General features: G+C 35.3%; 1 protein-coding gene across 1 annotated transcript in view; it reads left to right on the forward strand.

Moving 5' to 3' along the window:
* The window catches only part of LOC104168438 (ATP-binding cassette sub-family A member 13-like), a gene marked incomplete at both ends in the record, with an annotated part of 49,391 nt that overhangs the window by 18,780 nt on the left and 9,860 nt on the right, over positions 1–20,751 (forward strand). Inside the window, 9 exons of the mRNA XM_009709023.1 lie at positions 316–2,551; positions 2,804–5,031; positions 5,223–5,259; positions 8,478–8,552; positions 9,817–9,989; positions 11,153–11,229; positions 11,771–11,892; positions 14,610–14,804; positions 16,847–17,011. Coding sequence (XP_009707325.1) covers positions 316–2,551; positions 2,804–5,031; positions 5,223–5,259; positions 8,478–8,552; positions 9,817–9,989; positions 11,153–11,229; positions 11,771–11,892; positions 14,610–14,804; positions 16,847–17,011 — 5,308 coding nt within the window. The remainder of the gene's footprint in view (positions 1–315; positions 2,552–2,803; positions 5,032–5,222; positions 5,260–8,477; positions 8,553–9,816; positions 9,990–11,152; positions 11,230–11,770; positions 11,893–14,609; positions 14,805–16,846; positions 17,012–20,751) is intronic.

The raw sequence follows: 20,751 nt of genomic DNA on the forward strand, positions 1-20,751 counted from the left end.
GGCTTACAAGCTTGATTATAATTACTGATAAATGCACGCTTCTTTAACCTAGCTGCCTACATTAAGGTTTTGATTTGAATGTGGCTGGGACTTTTTGGTGAGTTTTGTCACATTTTTGAAAACCAAAGTGATTGTTGTTTATGCTATTTCAGGTTTTGTGCTGATTAATTTGTGGCTGCTATTTAAATGATATTTGAACTTTCTTTGAGTTAAGTAAATAAAAGTATATTCTAGAATTATAAAATAAGTATTTAACCAATTCTTGTCTGCCTGCTAGGTAACTAACAAGAAAAAACCTCATGCTTAATTTTTCAGGATTTTGACGTCTTTCAAAGAGTTTTTTGAGAGACAAGGAAACCTGACGATTTCTGGTAAAAAGGAAATGGATCATCTATTTGATCTTGTGGAAGTCATAGAAGAAGTTATAACGCTTGATTTCTCAGCTTCTTCAAACAAGTCTTTAATTGAAAATGTCTTGAATAATGTAATTCTATGGATGAAAAATTTTGCTGAGGGGAAGGAATCTGCCCCCAATTTCTCAGTTGCAGTTTCTGAACTCTGTAATGAGTTACAGAAAAATTTCCAGCCTCTCCAGAGATTCTGGACAAAAGAGATGACAGAAGTTTTTTGGCATATGCTGAAAATTGTATTCTATGAATTTGATTCTAGGCTTTCTCATTTGAGTCAAGTGGAAGAAGAGGAGGTATTGCAGACCTTATCTAGAATTATATTTTACATTACAGAAAATAAAATCCTTAATAGAAGTATACTGTTGCTCCAAAATATCCTGACTGATTGGCCAGAGTTAAATATTGATGCTTTGAACCATCTAAAACACTTAAGTGAAAGTTTCCTAAGCAATATGTATGAGGTTGGATTACTGACTGATTATCATGTCAATGTGTCTTTCAGCACAATTCATGGAGTAAGTAATGCCTCCTCTTTATTACTCTCAAATGCAACTTTTATATATAAAGTACAAGAATTAGGAAAAATTGTGCATGATTTCTTCAAAAACATCAAAAAATTAAACAGTACTAGTGTGGCCTCACTTGTTCCAATACTTTTCTCTCTGTATCAGAACGATGATCTCATCTTAAATATTGAGAGCAATAGCACTCTGTTAATGTTTCTTTATGAGACTTCTAAAGATATTTCGTCTTTTCAAATATGGCATGATTTCCAAGGTAGAGATCGAGTTTTTAATATTCTGTCTGAAACTCTTGATCTTCTCTGGAACTTCACCAGTAAGTCTCTCTGTGAAAAGTTACTAATCATTTACAACTACACAGAGTTTCAGGCCCAGTCTCTTGCACGGAATGGAAAAAAAGAGATGCAAGTCGTCTATAGCACTCTGAGCAGCCTTAAAACTTTTTTTGTAGATGAAAAGCTCCAAACATCCGCATTTTGTTATTTGGAACAGTTTCTTGATATCTCCCCAGAATGCCTGGTAAACAATGGGTACATTGATTGTTATCTATCAAACTTTACTTCTGTAGATCATTCAGCAGAGGTTTACAACTTACTTCTGCTTTCATTGGACAGTGTTCTGTCTAATATAACAAACTTGAGAGATAAGGTGAGTGTGCCTTCTGCTTTGCACTGCACTTTTACATGGCTTCAAACCTGGACAAAAATTTTTGAAGAAGCATCCAAAAGCTTAAATTTGAATTCAACCTTTTTTGTCTGTCTAAAAAACGATTTGGCAAATCTCTCTGAAAGTCTTTTAAATGCAACTCGTGATGAACTGTGCAATAATACATCTGTGGTTATTGTTGAAGCTACAACAGCAGCAATGAATCTATTGGAAATCATATTTGAAGGAGATAGTGGTTTAAATGACTGGAAAGATTTTGAAGCTTTCCTTGCTCATCTCCAAAGTGTATTTAACAATGCGATTGATGTCACAAGCTCACTTAAAGGTAACAGTTTAGAAAGTGTTTTAGAAATAATGGGAGTCATGATAACTGAATTGCAGAAATCTATACAGACAGTTGTTAATGGAGAGTTTTTGAATTCTTGGCTTGATACTTTCATCTCAGGAGGATCTGAGGGAGAAGATAAAGGTGCTGGTGTGTTTTCTGTTGGAAATTCCCTTTCTACTATTCTCAAGCTCTCCCAAAAGGAACTTGGAATTATTCTTACTGAGATAAAAGACACATCTGCTTTCTTTAAAAGTGTACCTCAAGACAAATATATGGTTTGTATCAACATTTTCCAGAATATTACCAAACTAATTTTGGACAATACTCTGAAAGACATAAGCCATTGGCAAACAAATTTTTCATCTCATCTTAATTCCTTTCTAAACTTTTATAGTACAGTGGATGAAGCAGAGGATTGTAACAGATGGATAAGTGGATTAAGTAATCTCAGTGAAAATTGCAAATCACCTTTCCACCTTGAAAGTGCAAAACATATTTTGTTTTTACTTAAATCTATGGGAAACATTGAGACAGATGCTAAGCTAATGAATGTGATAGACTTTGTTGATTTGATTTTTAATTTGATACTCCCTGAATGTTCGCTAACTGGATCTGATGCAATTTGTGTAAATGTTTATTTCAATATTGTAGCAAAAACTTTAAAATATATTTTCCCTGAATTTTATGTAAAAGATGACATTAATGTGCTTGAATTTATTTTTACACTTTTAAATAACTCTAGAGGACAAATACAAAAGGTTGTCAATGATTTAGTGGGGCACTCAAACTATACATCAAATAAGACCCATTTTAGTCGGTCAGTCCATGGATTTAACAGAACTTCGAGGATGTTCCTTAATCCTTTTCACCATGTTCAGTTTTCATTAGTAGAACTTTTGGCAGAAATTCAAACCCTTCTGAGAAATAAAACTTTTGAAATCCAAGAAAACAACTCTTCTCACTTGGATATCGAGATTGAACCTTTCTTGCATGAGAAGAATACCAGTGTGTTGATGGAGTTCTTTCAGTCTGTGATTAGTAAACTTGACGCAGACTTGCAGGATGAACACAAAACATTTCTCCAGAAACTGATAGAAACAGCAGCTCTGAATATTGAACTGGTAAGGAAGGCACTTAAAATTTTCAAGTCTTCTAGTTTTACTGGCTTTCCATTAAGAGATGATAAAGAGTTTCTAAAGCATATGGTAGTCTTGATACAAAATATGAGGAACATGGATGTTGAGTTCTTGATAAGCCAATTCAAACAAGTCCAGAGAAGCCTAGATAATTTCTTTAAAAATGTCAACTCTTTGTATATTGAAAACTCTGAGTTAGGAATGTTAGCAGACTGGTGGGATGCATTTGAAAACAATTCGTGTAATTGGAACCTAACTGGCTTATGGCAAATAACACGACTCTTTGAACAAGGTGAGCTCTATGATGTAGAAGAGATATTCCATCTCCTCCTTGATGTCATCAACCTTACAAAAAGATTAGCTCATGGAAACATCACAGAAGCACTAACTGAAGTATACGCTTTCATACTGACTCAGGAAGCAAAAATGCCAATGTTTACTGAAGAGGAGTTCTCTAATCAAGTAGAAAGTCTTCTAATGTTAGTGGAGACACTGACAGATATGTCTGATGAACCTGCAGAGGTCTCGATTTGTTTTTCTGCAGCATTCTGCTGGACTCTTACAACAGCAACACCTCAGAGTGATCCCACTTTTAAACCTTGTGACTTTGTGCAAAGCAATTCTACTCTTAGTTACAATGCAGTCATTGAAGTCATTAAGGAGCTGAAACTCGTTGTCATTGAGGACAGTTCCTCATGCACTATGGAAGACTTTCAGATGGATATCACTCGCAATCTGACTTGCTTTTTTCATCAGATCAAAGAATGGAACTATATTCTTTTGAAGTTTTCTGAGCTCCATCATGTAAATGGCTCAGTTCTCAAAGAGCTGCTAGATTTTTGGAATGAGCTATCCCTCTATGCTGTGCCGCTGCAGCTGAATAATACATACTCAGTCAATTGTTCCTCCACACCGAAGAGACAAGTGGCTTTACAAATTATAGAAACACTGGGCAGTATGCCAGTGGCAGAAATGGAGATGGCTAAAGGTGTTCTTGAGCAGCTGGATGATCTTTATGGTAGTCTAAGTTGGAACGGACATTCAAGAACATCACTTATAAAGACTGTTCTTACTAATGTTAAGAATATGACCAGTGAAGTTTCTGGACTCCTGGATACAGAAGCTATCTGTTCTTTTCTTTCTGTAATTCAACCTTTAATGACGCTGTCTTTTGTTGGAAACCAGACATACTCAATGCTTATGATATTATCAGCTTTAAATGGAAGCAGTAATATATCTGATAACTTCGAGAACTTCTGGTTTCCTATAGTCAGAAACATAGAAGACTTATTGGTGAATTTTAATGTTAGACACTTACTTGCAGTGATAGACCAAGAGTTTCAGTTACTAAGGTTAGCCACTGGACAGTCTTCTTCAATGGCTCTTGATGTTTTAGTACAGCAGTTTAATACATCATCTATAGATGCTATGTTAAGAAATTTTGAAGACATACAAGAGACTGTGAACATCTTTCTATGTGACTGTAACTATAAAAATTATTCTAAAATAAAGCATGCTCTAATTCTCCTTATGGCTAATGAAAATTCATCGAATGACCTACTGCTGCTTGTCAAAGACATTATAGACTTTCTGGAACTATTCCAAAATAAGTCTAAGGAAGATTACACTGATATGTTGTTCATTGATGGTCATCTTAGCAGAGAAAAAATTAATAATACTCATACTGCTGATTCAATTTTGCTAAACAGTCTCCTTCATATAATTGCTGATCCTACTGTTATAGAAGAAGCTCTGCATACAAACAATACTGAGCTTCAGATAGTTGACTTCATTGATTCATTTTTTGGTAACACACAATATAGAGAAATTTCTACTCAGTCCCAAAACAGAACTCTGGAGAACATGCAAGAGATCTTGCAAATGGTATTTCAGTCTACCACAGAACATGACAGGAACAAAATAACATTCTTACTGAAGGATTTACATAAGGATATAATGGCAGAAATGAGGTGAGCGTTTTCTATGTACTCATTTTGACAGTGTACTGACAATAACAGAAGTCTTCTTTGTTTGTAAACAGTTAAATCAAAACTTTTATTAAATTAATTACTGTTTCATTTCGGATTTGTGCCTTTGAGTAAAACAATAATTTGTATCAACTTATGTTGTTCAGACTGGCCATATTTCGTATCACATTATATTTTGTGGACCAGGTTATGGATGTATTGATACTCAAGGTGGTTTCTTCAGATTTATTATAGAACCAAATATTTGAAGATAACTAGTGTTTTGAAATCCTAGCAGTTTGAACACTGAACCCACAGTTATTGGTGGACAACAGTCATTTTGGCTATGGAGATAAATATTAAGGAGTGCTTGGGACTGTTTTGCCCTTTGTTTTCTTTCTATAGCTAAGTGTCGATATATTGTATTTGAAATGTCTTCAACTTAAATTTGCTGATGATTTATGCAAACAAGATGACCCTTTTGGGGCTATGGTTTAACAAATACAGTTTCTGTAGGAATCTTGAGCCCAAGGGAATTTTTGCCAGATTATTCAGTTCAAATGTAATTCAGCAGCAGAGGAAACTCTGCTTCAGGAAAATGTTTACTGACAATTTATTTAATAAAAGTACTGCTAGACAGGAGTTGCTGCATTTAAGTAATACTGACTGAATGAATCCCCCAAGATGGTTGCTCCAAGCAGCTCCAGGGTGTCTTGCTGGTGGAGCTACTGATCCTGCTGACATAGACCAGCTGAGAAATGGCATACTGAAGTTGATGCATAACTCTGATGTGGTATTTAGACCTTTGATTAATTTTGTGCAAATATGTGAAACCAGTGGTCAGCAGGGCCAGATATTAGCCAAATTTGTTGAAAAATCAGAAGGAAATACTAGAAAAATAGTTTATTTTCCCCAAATGCTGATTATCAGAGATTTTGAGTGTTGTACTCTGCCATCAAGTCAGTATATGCCGTGGGCTCTCAGTATTTCTGAAGCTGTTATGATTTTGCTTATTTTGTGAAGGTACTTTCTAGCACTCCTAAGGTCTTAGGAAAGCTGATGACTTGCTACCTTGATGAAAATCTATTTGTTGCTTTTTTTTTTTTGGTTTTGTGTTGTGTGGTTTTTTTTGTTTCGTTTTGTTTTGGTTTTTTTTTTACAGGGAAGTGTTATGTTCTGATTTTGAAATAGTTCAGACAAATTAATAACTGTTAATATTGAAATCCTTATATGGTCCTTTGAAGATTGCAACTGTATATAGTCACTTTCTGTGGTACCCTTGTTATGAAAATAATGCTTTCTTATTAATCTTTGTACAGAGCATCTAAAATCTGCAAGATTCTTCAGAAACATTTACACCCTGCTAGCATCCTGCTATTGCAGAAGTTGCAGTTTACCATTTTGAATGTTCTTAAAATCTTTTCAGGTTGGTTCTCACAGTAGTTGACTGTATGTGTTACAGTACATATTAGTACTGTAATGTTAAGGCTTTACTCTGAACAACCTTTTGTTAAAAATAAGTTAATTTGGGTGATGCTAAACAAGGCAAGCATACTGTTACCTGAAAATTAAACCATCAGAGGCACAGGAAAAATTTTGATGCAGATCACATAAAGGGATGATTTCTTTCTAGAGTGGTCGTGTTGATTTAAAATCTGAGTAGAAGCAGGAGGTCTTGAAGCTGCTCTTCTCTCATTTTTAGCTATGTGCACTTTCCCTTTCTTCTGGGCTTACTCTGACACACCAGGACCACTTCCTTTTTTGATGTGACTCACAAACCTAGCAGAAGACTATATACACATTTGGGTTTTGTCTTACCTTTTTTACTGGATATTTTTCTGCCAGGCTAGTGAACTAAGTCAAGTCACAGAGGTTTTTTTAATGAGCCAGAGTTGCAACAAGGCAGCATATAGCTGACAGAAAGGAAGATTGGGGCAAGTATATAAAGGAAGTGGCATCTCCCACTTCTGAGCCGGTGGATTGGCTAACTGTAGCTGAATAACTTCACCTTCAACAAATTGTTCTAATTTTAATGTGCTAGGCTTGTTTTATTCCTTGCATATAGGCCCCCAAGATGAGCACTTTAAGAAAGGCTCTGTATCAACCTAAGGGTGTGATTTCATATTATGGGTTTTTTGGTGAAACCAAAGCCTTTACTTTTCAAACTTCATATTTCAACCCAACTATGTCCAGAATTTTTTGCAGAGAGCAATTAGGAGGCATTAACCTGTCCTTCTAGAGCAAGGGATGAGATCGGTAATGTCTTATGCCAACTTCATTTCCAAACAAAACATAAGATGTGATTACAACCCAATTCTGACTATCTTCTCCACTCTCCTGTGACTGATGTAGTTCTCAAAGAGTAAAACAGTAGCAGTGTTGATCTCGGAGTAAGTGATACTGAAAATGTGTGCTAGGTACCTAGGATCTGTCTTTCATTTCTGAAGAACAGTCTATTTATTGAGAGAATGGAGATTAAGAAACTAAATTTTTGTCATTCTTATTTCAATACTCTGGCCATAGGGATGTTTCGTAATATTTCATTTGATACAGAAAATATTACGAAACCTAATGAGAAAAGATGAAAACTACATAACTTGGTTTGCATTACTGGGTTGCACTGGATTACTTCTGTGAGCAAGATTAAGGTTTGCTTGTTTTAGAAGCAGTGGTGAATGTTTATGATTCTTCCTTCTTGACTTATGAACCAAACATAAGGAAAAAAACATCGGGGGGGGTGGGGGGTGGAATGAACTTGATCCTTCCATAAACCAGAATTCAACTGTCAAGCCAAACTCCTTCCCTACTATCCCATGTACAAACCCACTACAGGCAGGGGAATGGAGGTTTTTTTTCCAGGGACATGGGGGCTGCAGGCTTGGGTAGAAACTTCCTCTGTGGATGATCAGGTGGTAAATATCCCCTATATGGATTCTTTATCCCTAGATACGCAAAATGTCTATGTAATGCTGTTTCCCTCCCCTTGGAGGTAGGGTTTGAAAGTTACTACTTGCTGGAGGGTTAGTAACATCCTGATGTCTACACAGGGAAATAGAATGGGGAAGCCTACCTGAGGAGGAGGTAGATGTGGTTAATATACACAGCTTCTCAGAGTTATGCTTCATGGTCACAACGAGCAAAAATTAAGTTTTCTTCTTTGGTTCTGTAGCAGGTAGTGCTGTTCTTATTATTAATCAGGAATGTGTAATGGAGAAGAGTAATGGAAATTGAATCAAGCTAGCCCTTCTTGCCCTCTGCAATGATAAATTTAGCCAGGAATATTTCTCTGTACCTTAACATATCAGACTTTCTTTGCTTTTAAAAACTTTTCTGTCCCTTATTGTTTGGTTAACAGTAATTTATTTAGTTTTTTAACTGATTAAGCCTGGATGTTTTCTGTTACAGAAGAACCAGTTGTAATTTGGAACCTTTTCTGTGTTGTTACGAAGTGTAAAGATGGCTTAATGAGTCACTTACTCCTCTCTGTCATTGAAGGAATCACTTTGGTTCAACGTCATTATCAGGTTTGAGTAGTTTCCACACCTACAATTGTTCTTTACAGCTAATGGAAACTTCTTTTTTTTTTTCTTTTTTTCCAACTGTCTGAATGATGAGTCCACACAGTGGCTATATAAACCCGAGGTTTGTATGGGTATAGCTCTGATGCTTTTGATAATGATACCCAAAAGAATTCTTTAAGTAAACACTGGTGAGCTTTGAAAGCTGTAAATATAACTAGAAATACTAGAATTCCTGTAACTAGATTGCCATTCCAATACCAAACAGCAGTCTATTTTAAATTCCTTTAAATTTTGTGATACTGCTAATTTTATGAATTGGAATACATTCATACTTTTAAATCTTCACAGGAACAACTGTGAAATCAAGCTAGATACAAATAAACTTCTTGACCAGAGTTATTCAAGCTAAAATAGCAATTGGGATTACCAGTTGGAGTCGGTCTGTTTTTCTTTAACAGTGCATGAAATTACCAGCAGGAGAGAGTAACATTTGACATCTAGAGACTCATCCAGAGTTGGAAGCAGGCCTTTGGATAGTGCACACACATGTGCACACACAGACAAAGTACTGAAGTCATGCCTTTAGTATAGAATTTGCCTCCTCTTTATGATATAGCTCTGCTAGTTTCTCTGCCTGGACATTTTGCTGATATGAACAGCAATGTTTTAAGGTAAACGGATATCAGAGGTATCACTCCTACCTCAAAACAGACTTCTGTGGAACAAGTGCATTTCTGTAGTCACCACCATTCTATGACCTACTTCTGTAAATATTAAAACAAACGTGCAAAATCAGAAATGTGAATATTCAGGAAAAAAGATAAAAGTGAATGCTACACAAAGCATAATGCAAGAAAAACTTTGGCTATGGGTATCCAGATATTTTGATTTGCTGAATGGAAACTGATGTTGTTTAGAACAGTTTTTGGGAAAAAGATAAAAATGATCAGCCTAAAATAAAAAAGAAAGAAGCTCATTTCATCTTGAAATTAAATTTCGAATGAAAATGTTGGCATTTCTGTTAATGGATGAATCTCCTTGATAGACTAGGTCAAATTCGCAAGTATTTTTGGTTGTTTCCAAAACTCAAATCTTTGAAAATCCCTTCGTTCTTGAAAACCTCTTGCCCAGTTTCAATTACAAATACAATGAATAAAAGAGTATTACCTTAGCCATATTCTCACTTGAAAATATGCCAAGACCTGCTACTTCAAGCAAAAACATAATCTCATGAATTTGCTAACCATGTGATCGCTATATTTTGCAGGATATTGAAAGAATGTGGCCTGCTTTCAACAAGGGGGATTGTGAGAATATGGCCTATATAAACCGAAAACTTTCCAATATTTTGGAGACCTTCCCAAGAACCTTGCAGAATACCAGCAATGGCAGCTGTGAATGTCAACTAATGTTGGGGAACGTACAGAGACGACTGCAAATGTGAAGCCTTTTACATCTTGATACCCCAAACAGTCCTTGTTAGAGATATTATTTTGTGCATATCTCTGTGTTCTAAATTATGTAATTACAGGAGAAATACTGTTTATCAAAGTCTTTTTAAGCTTTGTTCATTTAACTGAAAATTGAGCACATACAATGCACAAATTATTTAAATAATTTAGCAAAATTTTGGATATTTCTAAAAGCTGTTAGACTTTTGCTAAGCACATGCAGCAGATCTTGCTGCTCCACCAGTAGGATGCTTTGGATCACAACTAAGAAAATTTTCAATTATCCATGATGTCAGTTAGGTCAAAATGTTGATATCTTAATTTTTTGTTTAAAGCCTTGTCCTCTCAGCCGCTTGGATATCTTTTGCAAAACATTAAACATTCAGATCAGTTCAGCAGTTCAAACAGTCAGAAACACAGGATAGTGCTTGTAAACTGACAGGCTTGAACTCCAGATAATTTCAGATATTTGCTATTCCCTTGAATAAAAATAGTAGATTTTAAATAAATGTATAAAACTGCTACTGCAGAGCATTTCAAACTTGCTGTCAATTAGAAGTGATCCTTATTATAATTGTTGCTATACTGGTTTGACTGTTGGATTATTTTCATGATGGGCTTGAATGGTGTCTGTGAATTATAGTAGTAATAATACAGAGGAACTTGAGCTTAAATGCTGCTCTTATGGACCATAGACTCACATCCAGTTTTTCAATGGTAAATAATATGTGATGTGTGTATACTCTTTATTACTTAAATTACAATTAGATAGACTTTTATTTATCCTGAACTGCAGTGCTTTGTATCTCTAGGTTTTAAAAATGCGTGTTCAGTAAGAAATGTGGAAGTGAGACATTGCGAGACCTGTGCTTCTTCAGAAGCTACTGTTTGCTAGAGCACTTAGCCCACATCGGAAGTTCTCTACATTTGCAATGTTATTTAGGCATGAAATATGATGATCCCTGCACAATGTAAATACAGCATGAGAAGGTCTGCAGAGTCACTTACTGCATGCACAGTGTGTGCACATAGAGCATAATGTGACCCTTTTGCCTCATTTGGTGGCTATTTCACTATTCACGTTACTCTTTATACATAGTAATGTCAATGACTTAGTTCTAATAACTTGTGAAACTAAGGCTATCATTTCAGGGTGGCTGAAAATTTGGAGCTACAGTTGTCAGATAATCCAGCGGCAGCTTTTCTCAGCGATTTTAATCTTTTGAATGGTGGGTTCCAGTCTTCACTTTTTAACAAGTCGTTGCTGTGTAATTTTGTAGGACAATAGCTCTTTGATTATTCTTCACACTTTAAAGGGATACTGCTTATGGAGACTACTGACTTAATGCAATATATTTTCTTTGCACACATGTGCACCTACATGTGTTTGAGTTGGTACAGGACAGCATAGTCTACCCTGTCAGAGCCAGTCCGATAAGATGCAGGTATTCATTAGAAAGAAGAGACAACTTAAGTTAGTGGAAGAAGAAAATCTTAAAGGACTAAAGGCTGCTTCACTAATTTTAGATGTTCTCATAATACCGGGATGTGAGATAACCTGTGTTCTTATAGGATAATGCAAACAGATGCACAAGCCCTTCAGTCTGCCAGGAGAGTGACCTTTACATTTGAAGCAGAAGTGAATTACATGATATGAAGGTTTTGTGTCCTTTATCACTCCTCAGAATAACTGTAATGAAAAAGATACAGTCTGTGGGCAATTTAGTTAAGCAGATTGGTACTGTTGGCATTAATTTTCTTCTCTGTCAGATGTGACAGTCAAAGAGTGTGTGCAGAATCTTACTCAGTTGAGGCTGGACATTGCTGCTTCTGTCAACATTTCTGAAGAAACTATCAGCACCATCTTGGAAGCCAATATCTCTCATTCAAAGGTAAAAGATCAAAAAGAGGTGTTAAATTAATGAGTCAAGCTCTAGCCTGATGTGCCAACTGAAAAAAAACAACCAACCTTGTTTGCATGGAATCTTATATTTTCCCTTCTCACTTCTATGTGGAATATTTTGTGAGGTTTAAGACTTCAAAATAATGTGAAGCATTAAAAGATCAATTTATAGTAGCACTAGTCTTCTGGTCTAAATGGCACTGCTTCATTACTTTCAGCAGTGTTTTACCCCCTTGTGCTGATACAGAATTTGAGCTTTGCTATCTTGCTACTCTAGAAAAGGTGAGGCTTCCTGGAGAAATCATTTTGTATCTTCCCACTTCTGATCCTTGGAGTACAGAGTTGTCTGGTGGGTTTTTTTTGTTTTGTTTTGTTTTGGTTTTTAATTTTTTTAATTCCTTTGTGTGCTCCTCACTGTTCCTGCATTATCTTACCAGTATGTTGCCTTACCTCCTCACTTACCTGTTGTCTCTTGAGTATTGTCTAAAGAGTGGATTGTGTAAATTTTCTGAGTGAAGGACTATGTGTGTTATCATTGCTGCTGTTTCCTGTGATCCCAGTGATTAGTAGAAATCATGAAAAATGCTGCCTAACTTACAGATTCTCTCTTCCACTAATATTTGTATGACTGAAAAGAGTTGGGGGTACATTTGGTATAAACTAACTGGGTCAATCAAGGAGCCACTGGGTGTCACTGATGCTCCACTGCAGAAACAGTTGCAAGTTTTGTTCCTGAAAAGTGTGGCTATTAAAAAGGCAGTTCAAACCATCATAACTACTTAGAGATGATTTGTTCTTCTGCTTCTTTGGTAGTGTGACTGCCTTTATTGCTATCTTGTTATTTTGATACCAGTAAATGGTAATGAGAGCAGTCATCTGGAAGCGATTCAGTTAAATGGGATTTGGTACACCTTTGATCTTTTGGAATAATAATGCTAACTGACTGAATTTTCAAATTACTTTCTATCCTTATTTTTTGCCAAAATCCTGTGTAGAGTTTAGATATATGTACACAGCTTACATTCGCATATCTATACAGAATTTTTTGTTTGCTTAAGTGCTTAAATTCTCCCTCAGTCCAACTGGAGCATTAAAGCTTATGTTTCATACTGATTATGCAAGATGCACGTGTACTTTCTTTAAGCTATAATTTAGGCATGCCTGTTATGTTTATGGTATATATAGCCACCATCTGATAACCCTACTGATAGCTGCAGGCCCATTGCAGTACTATATTTCTGTGATTGTGTACTACTACTGTGCTTGCCTCTGGAATGGTAAGAGTGAGCCTGCGAGTTGTTGTGCTTATTGCACTTACTCTTAGTTTCTACCACAATATTATGCTGTGGCCATGCTCATTGCCATGTGATTAAATGTTGTGAAACTGCTCAAAACCTGTAACCTGAAGACTCTAGGCATTCATTTACTAAACATAGGACTTTGGATTAGCTCTGGTACTCACAAAGCTGCAAGGAAAGTTCAGAGGGACTTCATCTAGCAGATAAAACATGGAATGGGTTAAAACTGAACTGAAATGGTGATATTCATGTGGGGCATGAGGAAATAAATTTAAAATTGTATCACAGAGTCAGATTTCCTCCACAACAAGAAGTTCAAATTACTATGCTTTTATGCTACTAGCAGAATTGTATTTCTATTCATATTCTGTTCCTTGTACACGCAGAAAAAAAAGTGAATATTTAAATATATAGGAAATCCTTTAGAATCACAAAGGCAAAATTCTGTTTCAGAATAAAAATCTAAAAGTCAAATTAGTAAGTTGGAAATTGAAATGTTCTTAAGAATTAGAGAGTTAAATTGCATATCTTGACCAACTTTGGTTCCTAATTTGATTTTTCTTGGGGATACTCTCCCTCACAGAGTACTATTACTATCTACAGATGCATTCAGTGGAGGCAGTACAGGCAGGTTGTGTCCTAAGGAGTACAGTGGAACCCTGAGTACTGTACTTTGGCACCTACAGGCCCCAAACTTGTAGTTTTTCTGGACTTGCTGCAATTTGATTTCTTTCAGGCATTGCAGGAGAAAAGGTAACTAAGAACTCCTGAGATATCTGGGCTGCAAGCATTTGTCTCTTGATGTGCCATTTTTGTAGGAAGAAACAAACCATCATTATCCAAGGACTTTTTATTGCAGTCTCGCCGAAGGTCTGATTAGACATTTGTCCCTTCATCCACTATAAAATAATAACACTTCAAAGGAGTGTTGAACTGAGAAATGTGAGCTAGGTCAGAGTAAACATTGTGCCATATAGGCATCCCTCAGTGTTAAATTTATGTGTCCTCTGAAAGAATGAAAGTCTATATTTTTTTATTTTAGTGATTCAGACATCTAGATTTTGATCTTTAGGTGTCTCTGCAACAAAAGTGTATATCTACTAGAATGGGTATGTTCAGCATTGTAAATATGCCTGCTTATTGCATGAATGTTCACAGAATGAATGATTGACGTGTTCACAAAAGTAAATAAATTTTTATAAGAAATATAGTTCATCTCTTTGTATGTACATAGGATATAAAGTAGGAACATACCAATCTGATGTAGAGCTGTATAGTTCATTATTTCAGGTCTGTTAATGACTGCAAATTGCCATGTTACTGTGAAACAAATTCTCACTTTATTGACTGTAAAAGATGATGATGCATTTCAGGGAGAAAAATTTTTAATACACATACATTATGATAGATTTTTTACAGTGCCTTTGTGGTAGCTTTAACTGGAAGATGTGATGAGGAAGTACTCAACCTGCTGCTAAAGCTACCTGAAAACAGTAAAACTTCCATGGTAGTGGAGGAATTATGTTCTTTACCAGCACTGGACTTGTATACCATGTTCGTACTGATTATACAGAATTTGAACTTACGTCATATCATTTACAAGGTGAGATGGGGAAAAAAAATAAAATTCAGTTCCTATATTTTTCTTTTGAAGGTGATCTGAAGGATGCAGGTATATAAATTAATAATTCTATTATTTCTTCAGATGTTCTTTCTCTGTGGAAGCAAACACTGGACATATGGCATTTTTTGTCTTCATTTAGCTCTGCAAAGCAAACACAACTGTTGAAGAATGTGGTTGGTAGATGCTACTGTATTCCATTTCTTGCTTCCTCAAGGAAAATTATCACTGAGGAGTTAATTGTGAAAGGTTTAGAGAAAACACAGGAGGTCGAAGACACAGTTTTATTAATCTTTAGCAGAGTTTGCAGTTCATGTAATTAGTCACTTCTTAATTTGTAAGTGTGGAAGACTGATCTGGTATCATTGGAACTAAAACAAGCATAGGAGCTCACATTACAAGAATTAAAAAATTATTTTCTAGGGAAAATTCATAGCACTGGAATGCATTTTGTTTGCTGTAGAAATCATGTTGGCAATTCAGGTGACTCCTTCAGAAAGGAGCTTTTCCAGCTCTCAGGATGTGTCTTGCTATAAGGGCAAACCTCCTGTATTTTGTATGATCCAAATCAAATGACTTTGACAAGAATAATACAGTGCCAAAACTATAATGATGGGGACACAGGAATCTGTAGCAAAACTGTATTATCTGTACAGCTGTAGATAATCTGGGATCTAGTGTGGGTTTGCAGCGAGATAGTATTTTTACTTGTAAGAGCAAAATTATTGGATGGGATTTCTGATAGTTAGCGAACATTTATTTCTGTTCTTTTGGGGTAATTGATTGATAGAACATCAAATGTTTTAAGTAAAAATAGTTAAAAAATATTTATAACATTGGGAGGAAGAATATTTTGTTCTAAAGGAGTAGATGCCATGTTATATTCTGGATGCTACGTGAACAGTTAAACAGGTTGGCCACACACTTTTAATAACAAGACAATTTCCCAGAATAGGTTAAGGCACCAGAGGGAAAAGAAAAGATTTCTACTTTCTGAATTATCTACCAACCTGGGGTGGGGGGTGGGGGGCAACCCAGTGCTTATTCTGATAGGCTCTTCTACTGAAACCTACTGAAGTGTAATGAATTCCTAGCAAAGAATATAAAATATTGTCAGCTCATCCTAAATTATTGTGAAATTTTTGCCAATTTTTAACTGAATAAGATTTATTTGTACAGTTTATTTTTTTTTAACGTGTAAAAGCAGGTGAAGACTGAGAAGAAAATTAAGAACAGACATTATTGTAGTAGGAAGTGAAATAAAGGTGGATAAAAGAAAGATAATCAGAGGAAGCAGCTGAATGTACATAATGAGATTATATTGTTTTTATTATCATGCATAGGCAGGGAACAATGAATCAGTTTCTATTACCATGTAATCTAAATAACTGATAAAAGCAAAGGAAACAGAAGATTCATAATGCCAAAACTTGCATGGTGGAAACAGCAAACAGCCAATTGAACTTTAGTCAAGTAGGGAATGGAATGCATGCAGTTATTTTAGGTGAAAGGCAGTGCGTATAGAAAATGCAAAGGGAGGAACAATGTGACAAGAAAATTTGTTGTCTAATATGATTCCTAAAGCAACTAAAGTGGCTGCTAGATTTAATTTAACTTAGGAATTATTTTTAAAATATTAAACTGTTGCATTGAGCATCTTGAACCTGTTGAAGGAAAAGTTCTCATTTACACTGAATTCTAAGGGAGCAGGATGTTGCAGATTCCTTTAGCATCTTGGGTAGGAGAGCTCTGTTCGGCTTGGTAGGTATAAAAGTGTTCTCTGGATTTTAATTCCTGATTTGTCACAGAGCAGTTCTGACACTACCAGTGGATTTTTCTTCAACTGAATTTGAGAGTAACTGAGGAGTTATAATAAAAGGAATTCTGTTACAATGTTTCTGCAAACCATGTTTATAATCAGTTTTAGAAAAAGACTGAATAATTTTGAGTATTTGATTGAAACTCATTGTAATTGGAATTTATTGTTGTGATTTTTTTTTTTTTTTTTTCCCTTCTGTTCCAAGATTAAAATACCATCTGAGACAGGCAATGTACTAAACATCCTACTGGATGTGGTTTCTAATATCAGCTCTCTTCTCAATAAAGCCCACCATGTAATGGAAAACCTTCCAGTGTTCCTCCAAGGAATTCAAAATATTGGTGTGCTTGACATCTCTGCATTGCAGCAGGTACGTGTATGATTTCAATATGCAAACTTAATTCCCACCATGAGGTACTTTGTTAAGGATGTGTGCTCAGTAAGGAGGAACACTAACAGAAATTGTGTCCTAGAAAGTTGGGAACTTGGAGTGAAGAGAGTCCATAGACTCTAGGAAGATTCACTTGGTCTCTTTGAAGCACTCTGGTAATTTTCAGACTATTGATGTGTTGTTTCTGTCATCTTTTTTTTTGTTAACTTATGAGATCATAGCCTAAGTTAATATGGTGTTAGGCTGCTGGTTAATAGCAGCATATATTATCTGTGATTTGGAGCTAGCCATGCCTTTTCTGCTAATGCTGTATTTTTTTTTTTATGAGCAGACTATTACCTTGTTTATAAGAAATAGCTTTGCTTTTTTAAAGGATAAGATTTCAAGATAGGATGTGCAGTTCCTGTATCTGCCATGGGTTTCTGTTTGAGTCACTCAATGTTTTTGTGTGATAATTCTGCTTGACATTTTAAAAAAGTGGCATGAAGTGTGAATGAGGGTATTTCTTTTGTCCCTGCCTTTAGGGGCAGTTGCTGTGTGCGCATCTATACAACTAGGACAGTGGCGGATCTAGTATTAAATAAATTGGAAAAAAAGATTTCTGTTTCTAAGCAGGGTCCAGTTCCGTAGGAAGACCTGCTGACACCTATGACATTACCTTCTGGATTTGCTGTTCTGTGTGGAAAGTTTAGGATCGAATCTGGTTCTAAAATTGCAAACCTCTAAAAGATCCGTCAGTGGTAAACAGTGAGAACTGGTTTGTGACTACAGTACAGAGTAAACACTGCCTTAAATACTGTTTTCCCTCGTGATATGAATCTTTCTCAAGATCTTCTAGTCTGTGTGAAAAAGAGACATGTTGTAGAATGCTGTTCTGTGCCTATTGGTTTCGGTTTTGAGCCTATCTTCTTTGGGGTAGCTCTTTGGCTGCCACAATGAAAGATGGCATTCATCAGATGCTTACATCTTTTCTGCTTTCCTTAAACTGGTTCTGTTTGTGTCAGACTTTCCATTGAACAAATAAAGCACTTTTTTTTTTTTTTCTTTTGGGAGTGAAATCCCAAAGTAGCTTATTTGATAGAAGAACCTCTCAAAAGGCCCCGTTTAGAAAAAGTTTGCAAAGGAGCAAATCGAACAGCAGAGGGCTATCTGGTCACAGATTTAATCTTTGCTCCATGGCAGCCCATATTATCCTGTAATATAAATTTAACCTTAGAATTTTTGTTCCTTTTTACATCTTACCTTTTTTTGGTCGCTTTTTCTGACACAATGTTTACTATCTCAGTTTTTGTTAATTCCTTTTTTCTTGAGAAATTGCTGTTTGTTTTTGTCACCTAATAATTTGTGAGGTTTAAAAAATTCAGTGTCTATTTCTTTTGTTAATGGATTAGATGTTTGATGTTTTGAAGGACTCTTCTGTCTTTGTAACTTCTTACCATTTTGTAAACTAGTAAAAATTTCCTATTATGCTTTCCTCCTTGTATATTTTTTTTCTCTTTGCAAAAGAATTAATTCTTCTGGATTTTTATTTTCATTGTGACTAACAGCAAAGTAGTTCAGTGACCTAGGAAGATTGCCAAATAAAGTATGTAAAGCTTTTTAAAGTAAAAATATATGGACCTTCAACATAGAGTAAGACAGATTGTCTCTTTTGTTAACTTCTACTTGAAAAAGTTATTTTGAGGTTGATTTAAAAAAAATTACTTCTATAATGAAAGAGGTAATAAAGTAATTGTCAATTATGCATGTAGATTTTTGTGTGAAAGACAAAATGAAAAGCAAGAAATACCTTTAAAATGTCTGTAAAATGTGGAGTTGAATTAGTATGCTACGTATTGTGTAATAAAAGATGACGTAAAAACTCAGTATCTGCCAGTCAGTAGTAACTGGAATACAGAGCCACATTCTACTGTTAACAACATTGAGTGAAAGGATAACTCCCTGAGGAAAAACACTGCTGATTTTGATCATAATTTTTGCTTGTTTGTTTGCTGCTTGAAATTATTCACTTATATTTCCATAGCTAATTTTTTATATGTTTGTCACTCATGAATAGATAAACTAGAGGGGACTTGCTGAGTTACTGAATGCTCTCAGTTGTGAACGGTGGCCTCATTCTGTAATCCCTCCACTACCTCAAACAAGTTCTGTTGAAACTATCATTACTGAAAAGCTTTTTGGTGTTATAAATGTATAAAATTCTGACTTAAGTTTATCCATAGCTAGTATGTTTACTCTTGTATCAAAAACGTCCTGTAGCTTTTGTAACTTCTCCGAGTTGCTGATGTGTTTGCGTAAGGACAGTCATAGTCCTTCTCTGTTTTGATAGTTTAAATAGATTTATTTTAGTATTTATTTGTTTCAGTTTTTTTCTTTTATAACAGGCTCTCAGTTGTCTCTGACATTCTAGTGTCATCTTCGCATACTGTGTTAAGACTAATCTTGAATGTTGGCGACAAGAAATGTGTACAGTCTCTGAGGGGAATTATGGCTGATGAGTCTTGTAGTTCCACTCATTCATGTCTATACTAACTAAAATGACTTTCTTAATCTTGCATTCACCTTTTTCATAAGCTGCATACATTTTTGTCTCTTACTTGATCAAGGATCAGTGATATACCTGGATGAGCTCCGTTTTATAACAGCATCTCATGATTTCAATTGATAAATAATGTTTTGTAGTGGTTATCTTTATATTCAATTTACCTTAAATTAGATAATTTGTTTCTTACCATATTGCATTCTGATCTTCTTTTCTCCTGCAATACCTTCTGGTATTAAATTATAGGCAAATTTCAGTAATTTGCTTCTTCCAGGGCTAAAGAACTTATCACAGTGGACCTAAGATCAGTCTCACAGGAATAACACTAGTAAGTTCTCTATGATCCAGTGTTTTCTTTCCTTTATCAGGGTCCCTGCAATATCTTCATAATGCCATTTTTTACCTACCACATAGTTATTGGATTAATGCTGATTAATAGTTTCTAGGACAAGAATATTAATTGGTTGTTAGAGTTCACCTAGTTTAAAGATAGCATAAGTCTTTTTCAGGAAAAAGCACTTGCCTTCCCACATAGATATATTAAATTGGTCTAGAATGATAATTTGATAATGCATTAAATTCTACTCCTCACATACTTTTTGTCTTTGACTGCTCTCCACTTTAAAATTTGTTGTATATCTTGCCCTATAAGAATCACAGTGAGATACCCATTGTTTCCTGGAGCATTATGTCACTCATTCTTTGGTACAGATGAATTTTCTACTTTTCATTCAAATATTGCCATCTAAATTTGATAGGCTTTTGAAAAATAATTTAACCAAATCAGCAATTTTGCCATTTTTTCTCTTGATTCTGTCAATTTCAGTACAATGAAGACTTTATTTTGTTTACGGCTCTGCCCAGAATAAGGAATATATATTTCTCTGCATTTGTGCCTTTAGTGCTTCGTTTTCATCAAATTTTGAATTGTCTTTAACCCCCTTATAGTTTTCCAGGAAAACTGCATTTTTAACTTTTTATTTTTCTCTCTCTTAGTGTAATGATTTGGAATTTATTTTAGTTTTATGTGCAAGCTATAACCTGGCTTGACTTTTAGGTTTCTTTTGTTGAATACCTGATATTTCTACTCCACATTAATTTGGATTTACTCATAATACTTTTTTTTTTAAGCATACAACTGTTCAGTTAGGTCAGGAGCCTAAGTCTCTATGCTATG

This window comes from Cariama cristata, unplaced genomic scaffold (genome assembly GCF_000690535.1).
Source record: "Cariama cristata isolate BGI_N322 unplaced genomic scaffold, ASM69053v1 scaffold17801, whole genome shotgun sequence".
Lineage (NCBI taxonomy): Eukaryota > Metazoa > Chordata > Aves > Cariamiformes > Cariamidae > Cariama > Cariama cristata.